The sequence below is a fragment of the Leucoraja erinacea genome, chromosome 6, assembly GCF_028641065.1.
Source record: "Leucoraja erinacea ecotype New England chromosome 6, Leri_hhj_1, whole genome shotgun sequence".
NCBI classification, from domain to species: Eukaryota; Metazoa; Chordata; class Chondrichthyes; order Rajiformes; family Rajidae; genus Leucoraja; species Leucoraja erinaceus.
This window is the reverse complement of record NC_073382.1, coordinates 21,313,623-21,330,845: the sequence shown is the minus strand read 5'-3', so window position 1 is coordinate 21,330,845 and position 17,223 is coordinate 21,313,623. Positions and strand designations below refer to the sequence as shown.

The 17,223-nt window shown below is 44.7% G+C and overlaps 1 protein-coding gene across 1 annotated transcript in view; it reads left to right on the top strand.

Annotated features, from left to right (window-relative positions):
* The window catches only part of LOC129697949 (kelch-like protein 1), a 357,960-nt gene that overhangs the window by 156,856 nt on the left and 183,881 nt on the right, over positions 1–17,223 (top strand). The window contains exon 2 of the mRNA XM_055636695.1: positions 15,952–16,134. Coding sequence (XP_055492670.1) covers positions 15,952–16,134 — 183 coding nt within the window. The remainder of the gene's footprint in view (positions 1–15,951; positions 16,135–17,223) is intronic.

The following is a 17,223-nucleotide window of genomic DNA, read 5'->3' as shown; positions in this document are numbered from 1 at the left end:
CATTGATTTCAAAGGGAACGTATGGCATAAGCAGATATATGTGTGTGTGTGTGTGTGTGTGTGTGTGTGTGTGTGTGTGTGTGTGTGTGTGTGTGTGTGTGTGTGTGTGTGTGTGTGTGTGTGTGTGTGTGTGTGTGTGTGTGTGTGTGTGTGTGTGTGTGTGTGTGTGTGTGTGTGTGTGTGTGTGTGTGTGTGTGTGTGTGTGTGTGTGTGTGTGTGTGTGTGTGTGTGTGTGTGTGTGTGTGTGTGTGTGTGTGTGTGTGTGTGTGTGTGTGTGTGTGTTGTGTGTTTTGTCATTTTGCCTTTGAAACGTATTTCCTCCAAAACCAGACACAAAAACGTGGAGGTTTTTCCATATTTCGGTAGGGATTTAACTTATGATTTCAGAAATCTACTCCTCTCTAGATTTTGTCAATTATTTCCCCAGATTTTGAATAAAACTGTTCCCAAAACATCCACAAAATTTAAAATCAAACTGCTGCATGAGTCACAATGCCACCTCACAGATGTCCAATCACAATGGATCTCATTTACATATATGACAACACAACGGGACAGGTGTGGGAGATTGGAACCTTCACGTGGTCCCACTAAAATCAAACAGCTGCATGAGTCACAGTGCCATCTCACAATGGGACGGGTGGGAAATCACACCCCCTCCCTCCCTCCCTTCCGTGCATTTCTCCACCTCCCCCTTCTCCCTCTCCCCCCTCCTTCCTTTCTCCCTCCCCTTTCTCTCTCTTTCCCCCTCCTCTGTCTCCCCCTCCACTTTCTCTTCCCCTCCCCTCACCTCCTCTCCCTCCCCCTCCCCTCCCCCTCCCCCTCTCCTCTCCACTCCACCTCTCCCTCTCTCCCTCCTCCTCCTCCCCTCTTCTCCCCCACCCTCTCCTCTCACCTCCACCTCTTTCCCTCTCCTCTCCCCTCGCCACACAAACAAGACCCACACTTAACACAATTTACACAAACATCCATTACAGTGAATCTCCAACACCTCACTGTGATGGAAGGCAAAAGTCTTATCTCTTCCCTTTGTTCTTCTCCCGCCGTCCAGCAGTCCAACTGCAACGTAGAGGCGACTGGAGCTCCCGATGTTAAAGCCCTCGGCGGGTGATGGTAAGTCTTGCGGCCGTTAAGCCGTGCCGTGCGATATTAGGCCCCGCCCATTAGTCATTTACACCCCGCGAGTCCAGCGGGAGAATTTGCCATTGCGGGAGCTCTGAAAAGCGGTCTCCCACCAGGGTCCTTTCCACAGGGTCTGCGGCCGGAGTTTCCGAAGTAGGGTCGCAGCCGCACGCCACCACAGCTCTCCCCGCTCCGATGTCAGCCAGTTCAGCGGTGGCGAGTCCACAGGCTCCGTGACTGGAGCCCTCAGTTTACTTCCGGCCGGAGGCCGCCGTCGGCACCACGATGTTCGGCCCAATGACATCGGAGACACGACAGGGAAATAATCGGGTCCCCGTACAGGGAAGAGATTTAATGGTTTCCCCCCCCCATATAATCAGATAAAAAAATAATAAAATCTAGAATCAAAAACATACATTTAATGAGACAAAAATAAAAAAAAAGACAGACGGACTGCAGTTGAGCCCCTGCCGTCAGCCGCTGCCACACTCCAGAAAAATATATTTATACTAGACTAAGTGGGACCCGTTGGGTCCCAGCATCACACAGGAGGGCTGGTCATCCAACGCAATATTCCACCTCTCCACCAATTCTAATATTGGTGGCCAGTTTGGGGGGGGGGGGGGGGGCTTTCTGGAGTGCTAGTATGGGTGTTGTGGGCTGAAGGGACTGGTTTCCAGAGGGCTAGTATGCAAATTGTGCGCCAAATGGATTCTTGGGCTGGCGTCTCAGTCAATCAAGCCTGTTGTGCTGGCAACTCACTTACTCACGGCTGGTGGGCTGGTAGTTGACTCACGGCTAATCCTTGAAATTCTATTTCAAGCAGGGTATAAGGCCACCAAATTCAAGTGCAGTTTCTTACCACTTCTAGCAGGGTGCAAGGCCACCAAATTCAAGTGCAGTTTCATACCATTTGAAGTAGGGTGCAAAGCCACTAAAGACAGCGAGTCGTGACCTCTCCCTCCTCCATCTTGCACAGACTGAGCCACACCCACATTTCCGGGTTTTATAACCCCCCCCCCCACCGGAAAAGGTGTGGCTTTCATGGCGTGATTGACAGGAGAGAGATTCTCAACATTTTTTAAAAAACTAATAACACTTTTATTTTTTATTGATGGGAAGAATTCTCTGCACCTGCTCAGCGGAGGGGGACTGAGTAAGATGGCCAAAAATCACAGCCGTAAGTAGTAGCGTTTTATCTAAAATCAATATACAGTGCAAACAGGAAGTATGTACATTTAAAGTAGTGCCTTTTAACTTCAAGCCAAAGCACCCAAGCCACCTTTTGCAGTAAATAATGCCTTTCAACTTCAAGCCAATGCACCCAAGCCACCATTTGCAGTAAGTAGTGGCTTTCAACTTCAAACCACACCCAAGCCACCATTAGCAGTAAGAGGTGCCTTTCAACTTCAAGTCAAAGAAACCAAGCCACCATTTGCAGTAAGTAGTGCCTTTCAACTTCATGCAGTAAATAGTGCCTTTCAACTTCAAGCTAATGCACCCAAGCTACCATTTGCAGTAAGTAATGCCTTTTAACTTCAAGCCATTCCATCCAAGCCACCATTTGCAGTAAGTAGTGCCTTTCAACTTCAAGCCAAAGAACCAAAGTCACCATTTGCAGTAAGTCTCCTCTCCCTTAGCGGAGGCCACAATCTGCTGGTCCCCTCGCTGCTTTACACCGTCCTCAGATCGGGCCCCCGCGAGAAGCGCTCTCTCTCTCTCTCTCTCACTCTCCCTCCCTCTCTCCCTCTCTCTCCCTCTCTCTCACTCTCCCTCCCCCTCTCTCTCTCTCGCCCTCTCCCTCTTTCCCTCTCTCTCCCTCTCTCTCTCTCTCTCCCTCTCCTCCCTCTCTCTCTCTCTCTCTCTCTCTCTCTCTCTCCCCCTCCCCCCCCCCCCCCCCCCCCCCCATAGGCCAATGTTTAGGTTAATAGAGGTGCTCACAGTTAAGCCAAGGCGTTTAACACAACATTTAATTTTTGCTGCAAGATGCAATGCTATTGCAGTGGACCAAGTTTGCACATTGGCAGGAGATGCCTGTATGCTACGGCAGTTAGCAAATCCATGCTCATTCGCATGTATGGACTGCACATAGGTTGTGTACTCATAACTTGGAGAAGACCGTTGTGTGACTCTAGCTGGAATATTGTGAACAGTTTGGATTCAGAACTGGTTTATTCATAGAAAGTAGAGGATTGTTGTGGAAGTTAGATATTCTGGCTGGAGGTCTGTGACCAGTGAAATTCTGCAGAGATCAGAGCTGGGTCCTTTGCTTTTTGTGACATATATAAATGATCTGGACATAAATACAGATGGGTTGGTGAGTAACTTTGCTGATGATACCAAAATTGAAGAAGTTGCAGACAGTGAAGAAGGCTGTCAGAAGATACAGCAGGATATAGATCACCTGCAGTAATGGGTGGACAAAAGGCTGATGGAGTTTAACCCGAGCAAGTGTGAGGTGTTGCACGTTGGCACGTTGAATATAAGGGGAAAGTATACAATTTAAGGCAAGACCCTTAACAGCATTGATTTACCAGTATTCCTTGTTAAGATGCTGAATGATGTTAATCTAACAAGTGCTTCATTAATATAATAATAATTTCTTTTGACTGCTACCACACCGCCAAACCAATACTAGACTGTTTAATATGAATCATCATATATACAGAAAACATTTGGTCACGTGTTATCTTTCATTCTTAAAGCCGCACATTCAATATTACTTAAGTATATTGCCTATGTTACAATAATAGCTATTCATATTCAATTATCACAAAACTGTTGGATATTGCAACTTAAGTAGGGGATATTTGGCTCATTATGCCCCCATTGATTTTTATGGAGACCACTCATTTAAGCTCAGTCTTATGTCCTTTCTACACCCCCCTATAGAATTGTACTTATGCCAGTATTCCCCTTGGATCTTTGCTATTGAATCTGCATCGTATATATCATAACAACCTGCTGCATGAAAAATGCTTGTCGCCAATCAGCTTAACTTAGTGTCCTGTGGCTATTGAACATTCTATCATCAGACGCAGTTGTCTTTTCATAAATTAATAAATTGCTTTTTACATTGAATCCTCGCAAACACCAGTACAAATCTCAACAGGATATTTCATAAAAAAGTGAAATTTGTTTATTCAGCCTGATGCGAATCCTACATGGCACAAACACACAACTAGTATGAAGCAGCATAGCCTTTCCTTCACTGATGCAATTGCAGATCAATTGATCTTTGTTGTTTGGTATCCCATTGCCATTTGAGACCTAGAACAGCAAATCTTCAATTGAATAGAAAAAGGCACTACCTAACAGTGAGAGAATGTGATAAAATCAGTGTGGAATAAAACATCTGGTGAAGGTAATAGAAAGCCAAATGCTCTGAAATTGCCTGTCTGCAATTCACACAGATCTGATGAATTTGATCTTTTAAATAAAGAATAAGAAATTGTGATGTGGTTGAAAATATTTAAGGAGAGATAGTGAAAATTTCTAGAGACAAAATGCATCAAGAGGTACTGTATGTGGAGAAAGCGGAAATATAATGTTGAGAAAAAAATTTCATCCCTGAATCTACAGAATGATGGATCAGTTGAATGGCCTGCACCTGATCTTTTTGCCTAAGTGTATGTATTTCTAAGAAACACTTCTCTAAAATGTCATCATTCAAAAACAACCCCAATATTCAATTCCGACATGGAGATACTGCAGATACTGTAATCTTGAGGATAAACCCCCCAAAGTACTAGAGTAATTTCAAAGTCAAAGTCAAAGTATCCTTTATTGCCATTCAGACCTTTCTGTCTGAACGAATTTCATTGCCTTTCAGTCATACATATAATATAAATAACAAAAACACACAATAAACACAAATTTAACATCCATCACAGTGAGTTCACCAGTTCCTCCTCACTGTGATGGAAGGCCAAAGTCTTAAAGTCTTTGGCTCTTCCCTCCTTGTTCTCCCTCTGCGCTGAGGCAATCCAGGCCTCCGATGTTGTGACCCCTCCGGGTAACGGTAAGTAAGTCCCACGGCTCAACCGTGCTCCACGAACGGGCCGGGTCAAACTCCGCGGCCCGGGGTGGTCGAAGCTGCCGCCCTCCAGTCCAGCGGATGAAGCTGTTGTTGTGGGAGTTCCGGAAAAACAGGTCACCAACCTGTGACCTGCGAGCTCCCTGACGCTACCTTCCACTGGGCCCGCGAACGAGCCTCCGAAGTTGGGCCGCCGCCGCCGAAATGCCGGCACAGCCCCGAAATCTGCCAGCCTTGCCGCCACCGGAACGCCGGCACAGCCCCGAACTTTGACCAGCCTTGCCACCGCCGGAACGCCGCCACAGCTCCTAAATCGGGTCCGCCGCCGGAATGCCACCACAGCTCCAAGTCGGGCCGCCACCGGAACGCCGGAACACCATCACAGCTCCAAGTTGGGCCGCCGCCGGAACACCGCCACAGCCCCAAGGCCGCCAGTTCCGCCATTAAGCCTCAGCGCAGACGGAGACAGAGATGGGGGACACGACAAGAAAAAGTTGCATCCCCCCCGAAGGAAGAGACTAAAATCATGTTTCTCTCACCCCCACCCACACATGCACAACCTAATAAACTAAATTTAACTAACTTAGACAAAAGAAAAACAACAACAACAAAAAAGAAAAAACAGACGGACTGCAGGCGAGCCGCAGTTACTAGGCAGTGCCACCACTTCCGGTTGTCTGGTTTTCTTGCAGATCAGGGTAAATGTTTAGCGGGCCAGATATAATCTGTGGATGGAAATGCACAAGCAACATTACAGGTTGGGTTCATGAAATCTGAAGAAGGGTTCCAATCCAAAACATCTTCTGTTCATTTCCCTCCACAGAGGCTGCCTGACCCTTTGAGGTCCTTCCTCTTAGAACTTGAAAACTTTCACAGATAGACAAATAATACAAGATCAACAACACGATAGCCAGTATTGGCAATACTCATCCAGAATGGAATTTAAATGTGAAGGATAAATATAAGGGAGCACCTCAGATTAGGCAAATCAAAGAGTGAGATGTGAAGGCAAGAATCACTTATTTTATAATAATACAGATGCAAAGTTAACAAAATGGAAATTAAACATTAAGTCAGCCGACAAATCCTTTGGGAGTTGATGGCCATATGTGTGAGAGAGTAACTGGAGTTGTTAATCCTGGCCAGATTGGAGAGGGTACGACTTTAAAATTGGGTAAAGGTTTCAGGGCTGCTGAGATATTTGGTCAATTTGAAAGTGCTCTCTGTGGAACTGGAACAAACAGCAGAGTGGTGCCAGTTTGTCCAGTGCCCAGACCAAGCTGCAGGAAGAGAATGGGAACATCTGCAGACCCTGGTAATTGGGTGCAAAATGCATAGAATGGATTGGATGACTGCAAACCAGACATACACCTTGTAAATAATAGTAAATAATGTTGCAAAGCTTTTTGTTACTGAATGTTGATTGGTTGAGGTATTGAGCCATGTCTGGTTTTCTTACAGATCAGGGTAAATGTTGCAAGGTTCGCTTTCTCCGAGAAACATTGGTTGAATACTGTATTATTGGGTTAGGGAAGTGTCTGTTATGAATGGGGATTAATCAATATCTGTAATTGGATTGTGAAGAGACCACCCCCATGTGGTTCAGCCCCTCAAGGTCCGGGGACATATAAAAGTCAGCTACCACAAGGTCCTGCTTGGATCTTCTGGGAGAGCGCTTAAGACTGCATGACCTTCTGGAGTGTCTCTGTTTGAGCGAGGCCTAGAGGGCTTGATCAGGCAGATACGAGGATCAAACCTGCCGTGGTTAGGTATAGTGATTGAATTGTAATTGTGTTTTGTCAAAATAAAGATGAGTTGCGCAAGTGCTGGATTCTGTGTTTTTTGCCTGAAACTAGACAAGGGGGGGGAAGCTTAGAACGATCAATTTACATTGGGGTCTCATCCGGGATCACATCAGACCCCCAAACACAAGCTTGCAATCAAATGTGTTGAGCAGTATCGATCACGAATGCAGAAATCGGTCCCACTGTGCGGTTTTCGCATTGGTTTTTGCCACTTCGTTAGTTGGAGCCGATCGAACATTTGCGAGGTTGGGAAAGGATCTAATCAAGATCATTAGAATAAAGTCTAGCGGGGGGGGGGGGGGGGGGGGGGGGGGGGGGGCTGGTTAGCGCTCCTTTGGGTGGGGGGGGCCCATAAAACTAGGCATGGACTGGCCCAAAACTTGGTCGTAGTTGGCAGACTGCAACTGCTTTAACGAGAGCCTGACCCGCTTCATTGGGCGAGGGGTGAACCAAGGTTAGATTTGGTATCCAATTGGTGGGATATTGAAACACAGGTCTGTCCCACATATTGATCTATCTTTGCCGGGAGCTCGTATTGGAAAGGTGCACTTTGAAAATCGGCATCGACAATTGCCAGCGCGAAGAGGTGAAGCGCTAAACCCCCAGTGCCCAGCAGAGAGGAATGTCTGCGTGAAGGTGTCTGAGTCCCTCTTTGTAGTGTCGGAGGAGGAATCTCGGCTTGGTGGACAGAGTATAGTTTGGCAAAGAATACTCTAGTCCATTTGAGAATTTAATTGGGCAATTTTAGTTTGATTCGAGTGCCCGCATATGAGGAGGGATACGCACTAAAACTACTAGTTCAAGAACAAGTCTAGATTTGCAGTCACATTTCCAAATACAGAATTTCACATTGAAGTTCTGCCTGTAAGTAGCAATGTTACAACATTTTGAGATTTAAAAAAATCAAGTCTGCAATTTATCCCATCAGATAAAGCATAAAATTGTTTAATTTGACATAATTAACTTCCATATCTTCAGTATTAAAGAAGCTATGGCCATTTTTATACTCGGAAATTAACATCTTGTTCCCTATTGCTTTTCCATTGATTTAACGCAAAAGCTGTGATCGAGGACAGTTAAAAGTCCATAACCTTCTTCAAAATTAAGAGAACTTAAATCAATTTTCAGTTATTATAGATTGAAGCATTCTGAATCAAATATGACACAATCTTACTTGGATGACCTGAAATTAAAGCATATAATTAGTTAGTTACCTAATTGTAGCTAATTACACAATTCAATTACTAGATCTAAACATCTATCCATTTCTTAAGAAAAGATTAACATTTCTAAATAGCCTAATTGCCCAAATAACATTCACACAAGAATTCACAATATAACATGATCTCATCTCATTGTCATGAATTTGTAGGCCAAATGGAAGGAATTTAGTGTTTAATTCCAGTAAATGAATGGCCATTTAAATCATCTTGCGAGTGGGATTTTGTGGAATGCGATCGATTGGAACGTTGCAGTTTGTGGTGAATTTAAACCCCTTATCGGCAGGAAAAACACTGCCGGTTCGTATGGGGCCTAAATCACCTTTTCGCAACGTAAAATTTGGATTAAGGTAATCCTAAGAAGCATGTTTATATGTAAAATAAACGGCTTATCTTTATCTGTCCCATACGGAAGATCCGTCCCATTGTCAGCGTTGACGGCGTTAGAAGTGGATTTTTATTTTACTCCAGCGCTGAAATTGTCCCGTGCTTTAAAAAAAAAATTCACAGAACGGCAGTTGGAAAGTTCTTCAGCATTAGCAAGCAGCCCGAGAAAATATATCTCGGACAGGCAGGAGAAAATTGTATTTTAACCCACTCCCCTCAAAGGCGCCAAAGTCGCTCACACGGCCAGTGGCAGAACTGCAGCGCCGCTGAAGGTAAGTTTTATAACATACCTACTGTAAGGTAGAATTCGAATTCTTGTAGATAGAACTTCGGTGTTGGTGCATGTCCGTGATCGATTCCGAATAGCGGCTGATCAACAGTGAATTAAGTAACCCTCTGATCGATTGTTGATTAGTACCTGATAACGAAGAGTACCTGAGAGATGACACATACGCAAGGCTTTCGGAGGCTTCAGCCGTGGGCCCTGTGATCGGTAATTACAGCTTAATCCAGCGCTAAACGCAGTTCAACTATGCTTGTCTCGCCAGGTTAACCTCCAGCCCTGCCTGGACTGATGGGACACCAGCCTGGAGTTGTGGAGCTAGCACAGCTTCTCCGCGCTGGCTGTAAACCTGGGCTGTCATTCCCGTAAGTCCAGGCAGGGCTGTTGGTTAACCTGGCGATACAGGCAGAGTTGAGCTCGGTTTAGCGCTGCTTCTCTGCGCTGGCTGTGGGCCTGGGGGCACGCATACCGTCTGACTACCGATGTGTCTGACCACCCTCATGAGTGGGGGTACTCAGGTGAGGATGGGGATGGTTCAGTGGTGGTTCGGCAACGATTTCAGTGCCGGAGACCGGAAGCGATCCTGGCTGCGGATGAGGCGCAGGTCTGTGTCCAGGGCTGCCGAGAGTGTTTTGGCACATCTCCCTCCTAAAATCACTGAGCTCTATCCTTAGTCCCACCACCCATACTTCCACCTCTGACCGACATCTCCCTCCTCCAATTATCACGTTGAATCATCATGTCCAGCCCCCAATGCCTGCTGACCATGTCTCCCTCGTCCAAACGGCGCCCTCAATCAGCAGTCCCACCCCCACTGTCTCGCGGAAAGTGGAGATTTCAACGGGTTTTAAAATCCGGATTTCAAAAAATGGGGGGGATCGTCCCCCACCTATCAAAACAAGGGAGGGGGAACATGTTCCCCCTGGCCCCCCTGGGAGTTCCGCCCCTGATTGTGACTATTGTTCAGATAATGGGGAATGTCTCAGAGAAGGACCCATCAAATAGATCAGGGAGCCCAATAAGGATAATTTGGGAGAAGCTTCCACATGAAGCGGACAGACTAAGAGGATTATTTGGGGAATTAAATGCAGTTTTCAGAAAGGACCTTTGGCCACTGGGTGGACTAAATCTGTAATAGGGATAAACTACATAGAAATGACTGGCAATTAATTCTAAAAGTGTTGACGGTGGATATGCAATGGAAGACATTTAAAGACTGCATGGATGAACTACAAAAATTGTTCATCCCAGTTTGGCAAAAGAATAAATCAGGGAAGGTAGTACATCCGTGGATAACAAGGGAAATCAGGGATAGTGTCAAAGCGAAGGATGATGCGTAGAAATTAGCCAGAAAAAGCAGCATACTGGAGGACTGGGAGAAATTCAGAGACCAGCAGAGGAGGACAAAGGGCTTAATTAGGAAAGGGAAAATAGATTATGAAAGAAAACTGGCAGGGAACATAAAAACTGACTGCAAACGTTTTTATAGATATGTGAAAAGAAAGAGATTAGTTAAAACAAATGTAGGTCCCTTGCAGTCAGAAACAGGTGAGTTAATCATGGAGAACAAGGATATGGCGGACAAATTGAAAAACTACTTTGGTTCCATCTTCAATAAGGAAGACATAAATAATCTGCCGGAAATAGCAGGGGACCGCGGGTCAAAGGAGTTGGAGGAATTGAGTGAAATCCAGGTTAGCCGGGAAGCAGTGTTGGGTAAATTGAATGGATTAAAGGCCGATAAATCCCCAGGGCCAGATAGGCTGCATCCCAGAGTACTTAAGGAAGTAGCTCCAGAAATAGTGGATGCATTAGTAATAATCTTTCAAAACTCTTTAGATTCTGGAGTAGTTCCTGAGGATTGGCGGGTAACAAAGGTAACCCCACTTTTTAAGAGAGAGAGAAAACGGGGAATTACAGACCAGTTAGTCTAACATCGGTAGTGGGGAAACTACTAGAGTCAGTTATTAAAGATGGGATAGCAGAACATTTGGAAAGTGGTGAAATCATTGGACAAAGTCAGCATGGATTTACGAAAGGTAAATCATGTCTGACGAATCTTATAGAATTTTTCGAGGATGTAACTAGTAGCGTGGATAGGGGAGAACCAGTGGATGTGGTGTATCTGGACTTCCAGAAGGCTTTCAACAAGGTCCCACATAAGAGATTAGTATACAAACTTAAAGCACACAGCATTGGGAGTTCAGTATTGATGTGGATAGAGAACTGGCTGGCAAACAGGAAGCAAAGAGTAGGAGTAAACGGGTCCTTTTCACAATGGCAGGCAGTGACTAGTGGGGTACCGCAAGGCTCAGTGCTGGGACCCCACCTATTTACAATATATATTAATGATCTGGATGAGGGAATTGAAGGCAATATCTCCAAGTTTGCGGATGACACTAAGCTGGGGGGCAGTGTTAGCTGTGAGGAGGATGCTAGGAGACTGCAAAGTGACTTGGATAGGCTGGGTGAGTGGGCAAATGTTTGGCAGATGCAGTATAATGTCGATAAATGTGAGGTTATCCATTTTGGTGGCACAAACAGGAAAGCAGACTATTATCTAAATGGTGGCCGACTAGGAAAAGGGGAGATGCAGCGAGACCTGGGTGTCATGGTACACCAGTCATTGAAAGCAGGCATGCAGGTGCAGCAGGCAGTGAAGAAAGCCAATGGTATGTTAGCTTTCATAGCAAAAGGATTTGAGTATAGGAGCAGGGAGGTTCTACTGCAGTTGTACAGGGTCTTGGTGAGACCACACCTGGGGTATTGCATACAGTTTTGGTCTCCAAATCTGAGGAAGGACATTATTGCCATAGAGGGAGTGCAGAGAAGGTTCACCAGATTGATTCCTGGGATGTCAGGACTCTTATGAAGAAAGACTGGATAGACTTGGTTTATACTCTCTAGAATTTAGGAGATTAAAACATAGAAACATAGACATAGAAACATAGAAATTAGGTGCAGGAGTAGGCCATTCGGCCCTTCGAGCCTGCACCGCCATTCAATATGATCATGGCTGATCATCCAACTCAGTATCCCGTACCTGCCTTCTCTCCATACCCTCTGATCCCCTTGGCCACAAGGGCCACATCTAACTCTCTCTTAAATATAGCCATTAGCCATAGATTCAGAGGGGATCTTATAGAAACTTACAAAATTCTTAAGGGGTTGGACAGGCTAGATGCAGGAAGATTGCTCCCGATGTTGGGGAAGTCCAGGACAAGGGGTCACAGCTTAAGGATAAGGGGGAAATCCTTTAAAACCGAGATGAGAAGAACTTTTTTCACACAGAGAGTGGTGAATCTCTGGAACTCTCTGCCACAGAGGGTAATCAAGGCCAGTTCATTGGCTATATTTAAGAGGGAGTTAGATGTGGCCCTTGTGGCTAAGGGGATCAGAGGGTATGGAGAGAAGGCAGGTACGGGATACTGAGTTGGATGATCAGCCATGATCATATTGAATGGCGGTGCAGGCTCGAAGGGCCGAATGGCCTACTCCTGCACCTAATTTCTATGTTTCTATGATTGTCAAAAAATATGGAAATAGTGAAGAAGGAAATTAGTTAATTGGAATATGGAGAATGTTTTTCACTAGGAGGAAAATAAATAAAGAGATTGTTTTGCTGTCCACCCTAAGATTGGCAGCATGTAAATTGGGAATTAGAGGGGACACCAGAGAACTGGCCCTTCTCAGGACATTCCAGAACAGGGACCGGAAAAATTAGTAAGCCAACAGCAGGTGAAAGAGCAGGAGAGAATACCATCTTCTAAAAGGGAAACTACTTAGACGGGTCTTAAAGGGGAGGTGCTGACAAAAATTAAACTTATTAAATTTGGTAAGAGTGCAGCAGAAATTACTCAGCAGTAGTTAAGAACTAGTATAAGCGAGAACCCGCAGCCTGAGAACAGAGCCAACATTGTGAAGAGTCAACATAGTAAGGAAAATTCCGTTCTAGTTCTTGGTGAATTTACATCAATCCCATTCTTCAACCTATTTGCTTATATAATCTGTCCCTGTTTTCCCTGATTTTCCTACTGCCCATCTATGATTGAAGTAAATTACAGTTGAGAGATGGGAGGAAAGTGGAGCATCCAAGGGAAACACATGCAGGAAATACATGCAAACGTCACACAGACAGCACCCGCATGCTGGCTAGATCCCAGGTCACTTGAGTTGTTTTGCAACAGCGGTAACTTGTTTTGTTGAGATATTTGTTCAGATCACAAAAATAATTAATCATAGAGATTTCAATGAACAAATTAAATAAGGAAATAGAGGCTGAGATGTTTAGCAAGAGAACTGTGGAACTTAAGGTCTTGTAATCACTTGGAGTTATGAGCTCTTGAAGCCGCTTTGATTTGATGACTCTAAGTTTCTGGAAGTCCTAGATTTCTATCTCTAACCATCCTCCCCTCACCTTCTTTAACATGTAGAGAGATATCTAAATGGTACACAGTGGCACATAGTTTAGAATTGAATTGGAACTCAACACTTGTGGGCTGAGAAGATGATTGGAAGGTAGAACACTGGAAGTATTTGAATACAAGAGTGAGAATGTTGGCACAACATGACCAGAGTGCCCGAGACATATATCAGGAATGGTTGATATTCTTTTCCTAAATTTGGGGGATGTTATGTCTTCAGGGTGTTATCATTTTATATGATGCTGAATTTATATTGCTAATATGCCTGCATAGCTTTTAAATAGAATTGAGCAAAGTAAATTTACACTATGAATCAAAAAAATATCAGGACACCAATTCAGTTTATACTGATGGAGTGGTTTCCTGGGGATAAGAGTGGACTACCCAATCTATGGCTGTCTTCCATTTTAACCGAATAAGAGTAAAGTGACAAAGCTGCCCAGCATCAACTTAAGAACACATTGGAAGTGTTGGGCACATTTCGGGCATTAGAGTCGTGACAATCTGTTCTTCTCTGACTCTGTTAATCAGTTCCATTGGCTTCAACAGATCCAGGCAAGTTTTAGTACTTACAGTATGTTATTTGAAGTGATGAGTTCTCTTGATTGTTTTTTCCAGACTCAAACATTAATATTTTGATTCAAAGGATACCTGTTGAAATGAAGCCAGAAAATAGTGTAAACACTCAGCAGGAGTGAAATACAGATAACGATTCAGATCAAAGGTTCTTCATTAAAACATAAATAACAAAACATTAAGCCGTTTTAAGTTACGGAGGCGGGTTAAGGAATGGATATAACAAATGGAATTTTGGTGACAGGCCGAGTCAAAATGCAAGATACTGCAAGAGAACGGTGCAGCATAGAAAAGAAGGTGCTGGAGTAAGCCTTCAGGCCCTTTGAGCCTGCCCTACCATTCCCTATGATCATGGTTAATCATCTATCTCTGAAGGCTTATTAATATCACATGATCTGGGGGAGGTGTAAATAGGGAGAGCAGGGGTGCGAGAGGAAATTGGTTGAAAAACTGCAGTTTAAGAAATACAAAATACACAATCATACAGGAGAGAAAGAAGTATTTTGGCTCACTATAGCAATGCCTTCCTATTTGTCCATCTGTACTAATCCCATTTGCCTGCTTTAGGATCATATCCACTTAAGCTTTGACCATTTAACTGTGTGTTTTAAATGGCTCTTGAACAGCATCCACCTCCACCACTGGCAGCAAGTTCCAATATCAACTCCACTGTAAAACATGTTTTCCCTTCCTCTCACGTTAAAGCCATGCCCTCCTGTTTTTGAAAGCCCTACCATAAGAAAAAAAATATTTTAACCATCTACCCTATCTATGCCTTTCATAATCAACATATTTCTAACATGTCACCCCTCAGCCTCCTTCTCTCCAGGGAAACAACTTCAGCCTATTCAATCTCACCTCATAACTAAATTAATTCAATCCTGGAAACATCCTGGTGAATTTTCCCTAGATTCTTTTCAGTGCTATCACAATGCAGTCACAGTGACACAGCGGTAGAGTCGTTGCCTTACAACAAATGCAGCGCCAGAGACCCGGGTTCGATCCCGAATACAGGTGCTGTCTGTACGGAGTTTGTATGTTCTCCCCATGACCTAGATGGGTTTCCTCCGAGATCTTCGGTTTCCTCCCACATTCCAAAGACGTACAGGTTTGCAGGTTAATTGGCTTGGTAAATGTAAAAAAATGTCCCCAATAGGATAGTATTAATGTGCGTGGATCGCTAGTCAGCACAGACCCGGTGGGCCAAAGAGCCTGTTTCCGTGCTGTATCTAAACTAAACTAAAGTAACCTAAACTAAACTATAGAACAGTGACCATAACTGCAACCCAATACTACATGTTTTAGTCTAAAAGTCTAAAAAGGGTTCCAGCGGTTCTGTCCATTTCCTCCTCAGATATTACCTGACACATTGAGTTCCTCGAGCACTTTGCTTCTTTGTGCAATGTTTTGTAATGTTGCAATGTAAGCTCTTACATTCTATGCCCCAACCTATGAAGGTTAGCACGCCATATACCTTCTTCACCATCTGCCTTTCTATCTGCCTTTGTTGGCACTTTAAAGGAACTATGAGCTTAGAACCTTGGTCTCTCTGTACATCAACATTCCAAAGTGCTTGAACAAGTAAAATGTAATGTAGAAAATAAGGACTGTTCTATGTATCATGCATTTGGATTTAATTTGAAAATGTGCCATATTTATATAATCGGGTTATCGTCCCACTTGGATGAGATAATGACAAAAACCTAGAAAATTCGACAGTTTATAAAATTTTGTGTTAAAACAAATAATATGATTTCACTGCAACTATTAAGGAAGACACACTCATTTATATTGCATACTGTGCAGTGAAGCTTGGTAAAACAGGAGGCAATTTTCTTCAAAAAGACCCTTTTTGCAGCAAAAGAAAATTATCATGAGATAAAGACTAAGTAATAAGAAGAGTATGAGTTAAAGGAGGACAGGATTGCAAGGAACACATTGTTCTCATTTCATTCTACTGTTTGCAGGAAGGCCATAGGCAACTATTGATTATTTTCTTATTGGTTTTCTTAAGCCTACAATCAACAAAAATGTGATTTAGGCCATAAAATCTGTGGCAGTTTATCAACAACATATATCTCCCATTTGTGGTCCACAGGTTGTCAGTGCCTGGTCATCCGCTGATGCCACACTGTGATATGGAAGCAGGCGGCTCTGAGGAACTCTTCCAGGCTGTGAATCACGCGGAACAGACCTTCCGCAAGATGGAGCTCTATCTCAAGCAACACCAGCTCTGCGATGTCATTCTGATTGCTGGAAACCGGAAGATTCCTGCTCATAGGTAGGCCATCCTGCCATCTCGCTGTGAACCATTCTGGATTGATCTGTTTGTCATAGTCATACAGAATGGAAACAGACCCATCAACCCAACATGCCCTTGCCGAAAAAAAACTCCCATCTATATTAGCTAAAACCTGCCCATGCTTGGCCCATGTCCTTTAAAAGTTTTCCAATCCATGTACCAAATCTCTCGTGTGTGTGTGTGTGTGTGTATTTTTTTTACATCATCTCGAAAAAACAACGCAGTAACAGTAAAATTTTTACATATCCCGAAAAAAATAACGCAGTAACGGTAACATTTTTACATATCCCGGTAGAGATTTTTTTCCATGGAGTCCACATTCGCCTTACCTGAAAATTTCAGGCTTTATTTAGCAAGTTATTACTGAACCAGCCCTCCCCTGTGCACCCCCCCCCCCCCCACCCTTCAGACTCTACACCCACCCTCTCTGTCCCCCGCTCCCTCTATGCCACTCCCGCACCGACCCCCCCCCCCCCCCCCCCCCCCCTTGCTCCCTCTCTGCCTCCCTGCTCTGCCCTCTGCCTCTGCCCTATGTCTTCTTATAGAAACTTACAAAATTCTTAAGGGGTTGGACAGGCTAGATGCAGGAAGATTGTTCCCGATGTTGGGGAAATCTAGGACAAGGGGTCACAGTTTAAGGATAAAGGGGAAATCCTTTAGGACCGAGATGAGAAAAACATTTTTCACACAGAGAGTGGTGAATCTCTGGAACTCTGTGGCCCTTGTGGCTAAAGGGATCAGGGGGTATGGAGAGAAGGGTTACTGAGTTGGATGATCAGCCATGATATATTGAATGGCGGTGCAGGCTCGAAGGGCCAATGGCCTACTCCTGCACCTATTTTCTATGTTTCTATGTTTCTGACTGCCCTATGACCTCTGCCTCTGCCTCTGCCCCCGCCTCCTGTCCCCGTCCCTGTCCCCGCCCTCCATCCCCGCTGTCCCTCTGCCCCTGCCCTCCCCATGCCCCTGCCCTCCCCATGCCCCTGCCCTCCCTCTGCCCCTGCCGTCCCTCTGCCCCTGTCCTCCCTCTGCCCCTGCCCTCCCCATGCCCCTGCCCTCCCCATGCCC